The sequence below is a fragment of the Beta vulgaris genome, chromosome 3 (genome assembly GCF_026745355.1).
Source record: "Beta vulgaris subsp. vulgaris cultivar EL10 chromosome 3, EL10.2, whole genome shotgun sequence".
NCBI lineage: Eukaryota > Viridiplantae > Streptophyta > Magnoliopsida > Caryophyllales > Amaranthaceae > Beta > Beta vulgaris.
The window spans coordinates 31023824-31034222 of NC_079204.1; the positions used below are offsets into that span (position 1 = coordinate 31023824).

The following is a 10399-nucleotide window of genomic DNA, read 5'->3' on the forward strand; positions in this document are numbered from 1 at the left end:
CAACTTTAAATTGAACATTTCTTACTTGATTTAGAGTTATCTTTTTAAAAAGAAAAATACAAAGCTTAACATATACCACACCATGTTCTTTTTGCTTTTGGTGCTGTTGTTGAGAGTTTCGTTGAGGTAAGAGAAAAAGGAGTTGGAGGTTATTTTTGAAGATTCAGAGTACGTGAAGAGAGGGATGTGAAGGTTGGGAAACGATATCGAGATTGAATGGAGTTTGGAATTGTATATATAGGAAAGAGAGATACAAGTAATTTAAATTGAACATTTGTCTTTTTTAACATAATATTTGGAAAGTGATGTGAATTTTTGTCTTCACAGCCAAATCGTCTTTTTAAAACAAATATGGAAAATAACGTGGTCTGTATTGGACACAAGTTGCATTGCAGTTGGTTGTCTTGAAATTTCGCTTGCGTGTCTAGGAGTTGGATTGGACTTACTCCGATTTAACCAATTTTACGTGCATGACTTGTTATACGCGCCGATACAAGGAAGGTTATCGATTTGAGCGACCACACATAAGAATTTATAATTAAGTTTTGATGTAGGGATATTAGATGAATAAAATTTTGTACTAATGGAATACTAACTGAACACTAATATTCACTTGACGATAATGTCAATTAAATATATTCTAGAAAATTTTGAAATGTATAATGGATCTTGAAAATATTGTTAATACACAGTGAATTTTTTTAACTTGCCAATATTTCAAGAAAAATCAAATAATTCTCCCCAATAGTATTTTCAAAGTAACACGTAATAAGTAATTATCAACAAATTTTGGCTAAAATTTATTACACCCACAAATGATATTTTAGGGATAACAACTTTATCACCTAAGCTACCTTATAATTCTTGACCCACTTTTGTAGAAGTCACTTGTTTATTTTGGACACCACTTAAGGATTGCGAATGTGGAGCCCATACCCAATCTTGTACCCCACGTTACAGCTTGCAAGTGTTAAATGCAAGCCCTACTACACATTGGGAGTTATTCAATCCTATAAAACCAATTGCAATTATGAGCGGCCATTTTTGATAACACATGTTAACCTAGTCCTATATATTCTAGACTTCTAGGTTTACTTTTTGAATACGCAGATTAATATCATCATATTTGCTTTACTCAAATTAACCAAGGCGGAAAGCGACATTTTAGTGGTATATTACAAATTAATGCATACTTATCCCCCACCCAAAATATTAAAGAGATTGAAGGATGAAATAAAAAGCAATGGAATCTAGTTGTTTTTTTTGTCTCTTCTTCACACCAAATTATGGGATCCTTCATTCCTTCTTTAGCTTTTCACTTTTTTTTGACTGCCTCAGTCCAAGATCTTCCTTTTATAACCTCAATAGCCAAAGGGCATCTTATTGCTGAATCACATGGCTTACTAGAACAACAGTCTTAATCACAGTATAAATTTAATCATATTGCGAAATACAACTCACCCTTTCAAAGAATTTTCACTCTGCAAAGAAGGGTAAAAAAGAGCCCATTACACAACTTTTGCTTCTTTTAGTGCTACTTTTTACATTGAATAGAAATACATTCAAAAGAAAGCCAAAAAAACCAACCCTCACCAATTTTTAAAACATATGGTTAGTACCAATGTCCTTAATTCTGTTTTACCACTATACCCATCTTCCCAAATTCTTCAACTTGCAAAAAACATCACATTAACGGCACAACTATGAAGGAATTAACCATAAACACAATCATCATAATGATATATACTTTAGTCCTAGTATCTATGTCTATTGTTCTTTTCAGCAGCTTGAGAGAGAAGCCTTGAGACACCTTCGGTCCAAACTTCATATTCTCTTTGGTTACGACACTCGAATTCCACGACTCCGCGCATGATGGTCTTAAGTCCGAAATATCTCCTACAGTTGCCACCCTCAAGCAAATGACGGCCTGGCCAAGCCGGCATATCTTTGATAACTTCAATTACCACATCTGCAAAAACAAAATATAGGAAAGCAAAAGGAATCAAATTAAAGATTTTCCCTTTTCATATTTACCACCTAATCAACAATCCCTTTCTCAGATCCCCATGAAAGGAATGAAGACTTGAGACCCACACTTAAACCTTTGTTCACATTATGAAACAGAGATATAAAGCAAAGGCAAACTCACTCTTTTTCTTCTTGGTAATGGTCCCAGCAACATGCCTGCTCTTCATCTTTAGCATAACCTACAACCAAATATTAAAAGGACGTTTCAAAAATATTAAAGATCACAATGATGGCGGATTCATCTTTGATCATCTGTAGATGACTTTAACTTTTCACTTTTTTAGCTTTAGTTTATAGAAAAAGAAAAAAAAAACTTAAACTTAGGATATCAAAATATCCAGTCAAACCCAAAATCATCAACTAATCAAAGATGAACCAGACTTTTCCAACAAAAACCAACTAATTACAACATATATTAGATGAAAATTCCATCTCCCAAGAAAGATGTCATCTCCTAATTTTATATCATCAATAAGCACTAGATCACCAAAGTACATAAATTAGCTTACCTGGTTCGTTCGATTGATATAAACAGATACAATTTTCCAGTGTAGATCACCTGAAGAATGGACAATAAAAGGAAATACTCATTAGTAAGTATTAGGTAGATAGCTAAGTAATATGCATAACCATCATAAATTTGAGTAACAAAATTGTAAGAAAATATCAAAAGGCATTAATATACCTGATCTAGTGCGTTTCAAAAGCTCACACCCTCTAGCAAGTAACTCTTTGCTGCAGATGCCAAGGAAATTATCATCTGGCATGATTTCACCACTGTGGCTGCCGCTGGAACCATTGCTGCCGTTGCTCATACTCACCCCTTTATCCGTTGGTATGACAGCTGCAATGTTCCACACATCCTTCAAAGCTCTTACTTTGAATGTCGCAGCTCCACGTAACGCTGAAAGTTTGTTTTTGCATACCTCATTAATAGAAATATTTTATACAACGAAGTGGTAACAACTATGCATTTCTATCTGATGACCGACCATTTTACGCAACTTTCTGAATTTCACATAATTTCTACAACAGATGTACCACAAAGCTCACTTGGTAACAGTACCTAATGAAATTAAGAATAGAACATATTGCTATAAAAGTTGCCAAGTTACCAGTGGCAGCAGCAGCAGTCAAGGTCATGATGTCACCGGCTGATCGGACATTAACTGCAGAGCTGACAACCGAAGCCAAATGATCCCTTTCAGCGCCCATAGCTTCAGCAGCCTCTACACATTGAGCAGCAACAAGGGTAGCAGCAGAGGCAACAGCCATATCAGTCCTGGCAGCTTCTTGGTCTTTGCCAGATCCAGATGAGGCAGCAGTTGCAGCAGCGATTGCAGCCACTGCAGCTGCAACACCAGCCACTGATACAGCTGCATGAAGTTGGGCGTTATGCGCTCTTGTTTCTTCCTTCTTCTTTTCTCTCCTGTCCTTAAGCCACCTTCCAACAGTCTTCCCACCGGCAGCAGGGGTAACACCGATGGGGTTGGTAGACCTGTACTGCGAATTTGACTGATTGTTAAGGCGACCGTACTGCATATGAGACCAATGGGAAGATCAATTTCTTGTCATTTACTGTAATTGGAGACAAAGTCAATTGCAGATGCAGATAATATAGCATTAATTAACATCACAATTTGGCTAAGTTCAATTTAACTAGAAATGAGTTTAATTTAATGAGTGCTGCACTGAAATTTTGGAATGGGATTGACATAAACCCAACTGTTGCTATACAGTAGTCTAATAAATGAGCGTCCCCAAGTGGGCTGTCATCTCAATAATGCATGTCTCGAGGTGATAATAAGCAGCTAAGTGGTCACAACATTCTTTTCAATTTATTGCAAGTAAATGTGAGAGGTTCAGTTATTTACTATCGAAATTGAAATGTCAGTCAATTCAAACCCTAAAAAATTAGGACTATCAGATATCCAAGAGGATAGATTTGCATTTGTTTTCTTTTTAGTTTCCACTAGAATTTTTTGCACGCGATGCGTGTTTGAATTTTTTCCGAAACAGAAACTCGATTTTCTTCGGTATAAGAGTCAAAATTTGAACATTAGACATACGAAGTATAATTGTTTTTAGTTGTAAAATTTGATTGGTTTAGTTTCTGTCACTTAAGTCTCTCACCATTGTTTTTGTTTTTTTTTTTTTACTTTCCAAAGTTAAATTCTATGAACAAAATAGAAATTTTATTGAATTTATTTATGATTTCTAATATTATAATCTTTTAGTTGATTTTTCAATTAAGTACAGTACTTCATAAATTGTAAAGAAAGTGGACACTTTGATTTCAAGTCAATTTTTTCATAGGTTGTAATTTGTAAGTGAATTTTAAGTTTTTATAAAGTTTGCTCATTTTAGTGATTTGCATAACGTAAATTATGCAATTTTATGATTTTAGTTGATTTGTGAGTGATTGTTATAATTATAATTTTGGTATTTTTGTTTGAAGCCCCTTTGAATTGTAAGTGAATTTGTAATTTAGAATGAGAAAGGGGGTAAAATAGGCATTTCAAAAGAGGACACCATTGCTCCCCCCTTCCCTTATATAATAGAGATAGATGCAAAGTCAAGAAGCATTATAAATATACATTAAATAATATTTCCTTAGTTTCAAAATATAAAGCATTCATGCATTCATGCTTTACGAAAATTTACTTTGACCACAAATATATCTCATAATATGATAAATAAAAATTATACTGTTAAATTCGTCTTGAAAAATACTATAATAATATTATTTTTTTGAAATTTTATATTAACACAAAATGAGAGTAATTAATGGTCTAAGTTCGGCCTCGAACCTTGTACGTTTTTTATATTTTGAAACAAAGGGAATAATAGTTTAAGAATTAATGTTAATATCACACGTCAATCAATTTTACATATCTTTGTTTTTATCTTCAGTAAATTTCATTTTCTCTTTGATTTGGTGCCAAATCCAAAAGAAACCTGAAATAGAATTGGTGCAAATCCAAGAGATATAGAAAAAGGCAAATGCTAATCGGCACCTACTTGCCTTATAAAAGATTTGATAATCTTTTAATTCATATAAATCAAGTTGGCCTTGCTAAGGAATTTGATGGAGGAAAATAGAGTAAAATACAGTAAAAACTACTATTATATTATTCTAATATTGTATAGAAATATGATCACATTTGAAGCATGTTTAGTTCAACATTTTGGGCTCTAAAAAACGGAATCAAATACATAATTTCTTCTTGTTTGGTTCAACTCCTCAATCTATTACAATTATTTGGTCTAATGGATTCCTCTATTTTGTTACATTACATTCCCTCTTAAGTAACAAATTTTATTTGTTGCTTTAAACTAGAACTAACAAGTTTTTGTTACCATTCCACTCTATATAATTTTATTATGTGTACATTCCGTGACGTGAACCGCCCGTATATATACAAACGTATTAAAGAGAAAATGGGTAGCTAATAGAAAACATGCTAAATACAAACTAATAAAAACATGCTCTAAATGATTAGTAATAAAAAATATAAGAGTATGAGTAGCTAAACACAAACGTACGTAAGTATTTCTTATCAACCGCCTGAAGTTGCCCGTTAGCAGTTGGTGCTAATCCAAAGGAATACACATACACGTTATTTACCGCCAATATTTATATGGTATCTTTTTCCCCTTTCTCCCTCCTCTAATTCTTCTCTTGTCCCATCGGCCCGAGCTAGCGATGAAAGTTATTCGAATTAAAACCGAAATTCAAACCAATCCAAGCCGAAATGGACTTGAACTATGTTCGGATTAGATTCGAATTGAGTTTTTTTTTAAATTTGGATTTTCGGATTGGTTTGGATTGAGGATAATTGGATACTTAAATCCAAAATAAACAAATAGCCAATAATCCCTATACTATATGTGTATACATTTGGCATTATGCTAAAGTGTTTTCAATAAAAAAAATTAGGTTTGCATTAAATATTAGTTGTTATTACTTAATTTTTATGGTATTGTATGAATTAATTCTCTTAACGTATACTTTATGTTGATGTTCGTGCCTAAATTTCCTTCATTAAAAGAATAGAATTCAAAATTTTGGATATTTTAGGATATGAAAACCGGATTGGACTGTTTTGTACTCAACTTTGATTGGTTTGGATTTACATTGGAAAATTGAACTCCAAATCTTCTTATACATTCACCCCTATCCCCAACCCACCCCACACCTATCCCATATCCCCCTCGCTGCCCACCCTCCTCGCCCCAAACCCCCATCTCCCCATCCCACCCCCTCTCCCAAAACCGAATTGGACTGATTTGAACTCAACTTCTGATTGGTTTGGATTTGAATTGGAAAATTGAACTCCAAAAAACTGTATCGTACATTCACCCCTAGCCCCAACCCACTCCCACACCTAGCACATGTCCCCCTCGATGCCGCTGTCGTCCACCCTCCCAGCCCCAAGCCCCCATCCCCCCTCCCCCGGCATCCCCCCCACACACACAGGGCAGCCCAACGCCCTCTTGCACCTCTCCCACAACCTTCGACGCAGCCTCCTTTTTCCTCTTTCTCCCTCCTTCCCTCCTCCCTTGCCGTCCAATTATTGAAATAAAGATGTTATTGTTAACCATGGAATCGAAAACAAATTTTTCGATTCTACCATGGTGGAGCAAACCGAATTTTTTGGTTCCTACATGGCGAAACCAAAAAATAAGTTAAGAAGAATAGGTTAGTCCCTATCTTTTATTTTTATTTTTATTTTTATTCTGCTTATAACCTTTTTTGAGGTCATCATCCAAGTAATTAATACTAGTACTAATTTCCCAAATACAATGAATGCATACAAAGCCTAAATCATAAGTTTCCGTAACTAACAAAAAGAGTTTGCCATTGTAGTGAAACTGCACTTATATTTCCTATACCACAATAGGTGAAAATAAGTAGGAGTACAAAGATAGGAAATTGTAAGTACTAGAATTTACTTTGGTTTTTCCTTACCACGGATTTTGAAGCAAAAGAAAATCATTGAGTTTCTAGGCAAGGTTGCAAATGTGCAAGACCATGGCACTCTCATCTACAGTACCTTTTTCTGATAAAGCGTCCTTTTTGAAATTTTAAAATTTAATTATAAATTCACATGGTAAAGGAGAGAGAAAAAAATGAGAGGGAAAAAAAAATAAAAGGCAAAGATCACAAAAAATCGTCCTCTGCTAATTTCGTCAGTCTTCGTGCTTGTAACCCAGACACCACTAGACACACTTCTGAGGGCTCTTCTACTTTTTGACGTTCATCTAGTAATCTTTTTTACCCTCACATAGTCGCATTGATTGATGGACTCAAATCAATGATTTTTCTATAAAATTAAGATAGATAATCATATTTTTCACCTATTTTTGCAATATAATCTAAACTACTTCATCCGTTTCATTTTAAACGTAATAAAGGGTATTATTTGTAAAATATAAAATATTTTTTTGTTGCATTTAAAACAAAACATATGAAGTATTTATTATTCTAGAACAATATATATATACATATATATATATATATATATATATATATATATATATCATGTACCTTGGTTGATAAAATATTATAGGCCATTCAAATCAATGATTTTTCTATGAAATATAACATAAATAATCATAATTTTCACATATTTTTGCAATATAATCATAAGTATTAATTATTGTGAAATAATGTGGATGTGATATAACTTAGTTGGTAAGTTCGATCTTGTTGGAGGTGGTACTACTGCCTACTGGTACCCAATATCTGAGAGCGATTCTTGTCTATATCACTATGCTTATTTGCTCTCACACTAAATATACAATTATTCTAAAATAATCTCAAATTTGATATGCTTCCTCAAAAATAAATTTCAGATTAAATTAAAAAAGCCATCATCTGACATTGGATTATTTCAAGAATGTATATAAAATCTCGAATATTTTAATTTATGTCAATTTTTTCTTTAATTCTATTATTATATTACAAAATTTATACTTCCTCCATTTTTTACTTGCATCATTTCTCACTTTCAAAAGTTGCAATTTACTTACATCATTTAATTTTTTGACGATAATTATTCTTTGTGTCTCTCTTCCTTACCATATAGGTCCCTCTTTTTCCGTTTCTTTTTTTTCTCCTCTACTAAAAATTTGTGCATTATTTACATAAGCAAGCAGCAAAAGCAGGCAAAGTTTTATTTTATTATTGTTAGCTCACTTCCAAAAAAAAAAAAGGATCATGTAATGTAGAGAAATGATAACAAATTTGAACCTTCTGGACTAGATACAATAAAATCATAGTCATTACAATTAATCTCAACACTCTATATTTAGTGACTAGTCTAATTCATTGATTTAGTTGACCTTCATAACATTTAAAATTTTTGTAATCATTTAATTGTGAATTTATGATTGTTACTTTTAGTTTTATTAGAAAAATTAATTAAACGATAGATCTCAGATAATTATCAAAAAAAAATATATATATATAGATGTCAGTTGGAAATGAATGATGTGAATTACACAAATTGTGATAATTATAATTTTATTGTAGACATGGTAAAATTATGGCAACATATTAGATTAGTAAAGTTGAAAGGGAGACACCTTGATATCGTCGATTTCAGAGGGAGAAACCGGAGGACTATCAGTCAAGGAGCCATTAAGTGGACCACTACTGTGCGAGAGCCGACCAGAAGTGCGCGGAGATACCTCTTGCTGCAGCACAATAAAAACAATAACCACATCCATATTACTACTATTTTATTAGTGATTCATCCACTACCAAACTACTCATGATTACTAAGTCAGATATATAACAAAAGATAAACAATTGAGTGCTTTCCTCTTTATTAAGCTTAAAACACAAGCCCCCACTCCGCTTTAAGTTAAAAAAAGAATAACCAAGATAACGGGTAGAACAAGACAGCTCCAAATAGAAACCTAGCGCAATAAACATATATTTTACATTGGGAATTATAACATATTTAATTGACGGTAATGACTATCAGTAATGGTAATGAATTTTCATGTAATTTTGTACTAGAAAAACTCATATCCTGGTTCATCATAGTAATGTTGATATATCCCAAAACAAGCAAATATTTATTTTTCTTCATAAACTTGTATCACTATTTATATTTAGTTTAGCAGTGATATTGAGTATGAATTAAAATTCATTACAGTCTACAGATTACATATGATTACATATTACCGTCATTTAGTTAACCTATATATACCAACATCACTTTAGTACAATCAAATTGTAAACACTAACAGTGCAAGTTAAATTTGTCATTGTCACCCCTCCAAGCAAAACACTGCACCTACCAATTCAATCAAAACAGCTGTACTACTACTACTACACAAAAAAAATACAACTAATTGAATAAATAATAAATAATAAATAAATCCCCAAACTCTTTGATTTGATCATAACATTAAGATAAAAATAACACCCCTAGGATTTAAAGTTTTTCACTAACATTATTTCGAACTAGAAATAACACAATGGAATTTGGTGTTAGAAGTGAAAGAAAATTAGATGGAACATGAAAACACCTGAAGAAAACAACATTTTGCAGAATATAACAAAAAGAAACTTACCGAGTGTGACATAATACGCTCCATGACAAGCTGGGATGTTTGAGAAGAAGCAAAAGAGAAAGGATTTCCACTAGCAGCCGCCGCCTCCTCGGCCGCAATATCTTCCTGGATAACTACTCCATGGACACCATTACTAGTCCCGCTGCCATTGCTAAGCGTGCCCATCATAGCATTAGAGAACATGAGTCTAGAATTGGAAGGTGTCAAAGCCTTAGTAATTTCAAGAGCCGACACACTCCAAGAGCGTGACAGAAATTCCATGGGTTCCTTTGGAGTTTCCGGAGGCTTGAATAAGTCCGATTGAACAGACGGGTCGGGTCGCCATGGGTCACCGACGGCTACACCTCTGTCCATTTTCAGGGTGGAGTTTTTGATCTGTGATTTTTTTTGGTGGGGGGAAATGAAAATTTTCAGGTGGGGCCCTGGAGTGGAGGTCTGAGCTTGTATTTTGGGTGGGATGGAATTGAGGAGTGTTTGGCAGGTACTGAGAAGAGTGTGGGGGTTTTATAGGAGGGAAGAGAGAGAGAAGACAAACGTGTCAGTGTGAAGATTAAGGACTAGATAAATATTTGGATTATTATTGTTGGCTTCTTTGTTTTTCTTCTTTTTTATCTACTTCCTCGTATGTTAATTTTGTCTGCAACTAGTGGGGTTGCATGGAAATATAAACAACCAAGACAAAATTTATTCCTTTAATTGTCAAATTATACTATAGAGAGAAGTTATGTAAATATATTAGAGAGTATTGTATTGCATTGATGTAAAGAACTGATTTCTTACA

General features: G+C 33.5%; 1 protein-coding gene across 2 annotated transcripts; it reads right to left on the reverse strand.

The window, feature by feature from the left end:
• Positions 1 to 1417: 1417 nt before the first annotated feature.
• Positions 1418 to 10189, reverse strand: LOC104884811 (hypothetical protein). 2 transcript variants are annotated; one of them, XM_048641347.1, is made up of 7 exons: positions 9619 to 10189; positions 8620 to 8730; positions 3144 to 3531; positions 2714 to 2932; positions 2538 to 2587; positions 2150 to 2207; positions 1418 to 1969 (listed from the first exon to the last, which is right to left on the reverse strand). In XM_048641347.1, exons 1-7 carry the CDS (start codon positions 9970 to 9972, stop codon positions 1755 to 1757), a joined length of 1395 nt encoding a protein of 464 aa, XP_048497304.1. In that variant the 5' UTR covers positions 9973 to 10189; the 3' UTR covers positions 1418 to 1754. The 2 variants fall into 2 exon arrangements, with proteins under 2 accessions (XP_048497304.1, XP_010667808.1); XM_010669506.3 differs by having other exon boundaries at positions 3144 to 3564; positions 9619 to 10186.
• Positions 10190 to 10399: the final 210 nt, after the last annotated feature.

Excerpts from the sequence above, each read along its gene's own strand:
- LOC104884811 (XM_010669506.3), bottom strand. The coding sequence starts at position 9,972 with ATGGACAGAGGTGTAGCCGTCGGTGACCCATGGCGACCCGACCCGTCT. Across the intron at positions 8,731-9,618 it reads AGCGTATTATGTCACACTCG|CAAGAGGTATCTCCGCGCAC; the intron begins GTAAGTTTCTTT and ends ATTGTGCTGCAG. Across the intron at positions 1,970-2,149 it reads CATTACCAAGAAGAAAAAGA|ATGTGGTAATTGAAGTTATC; the intron begins GTGAGTTTGCCT and ends TTGTTTTTGCAG.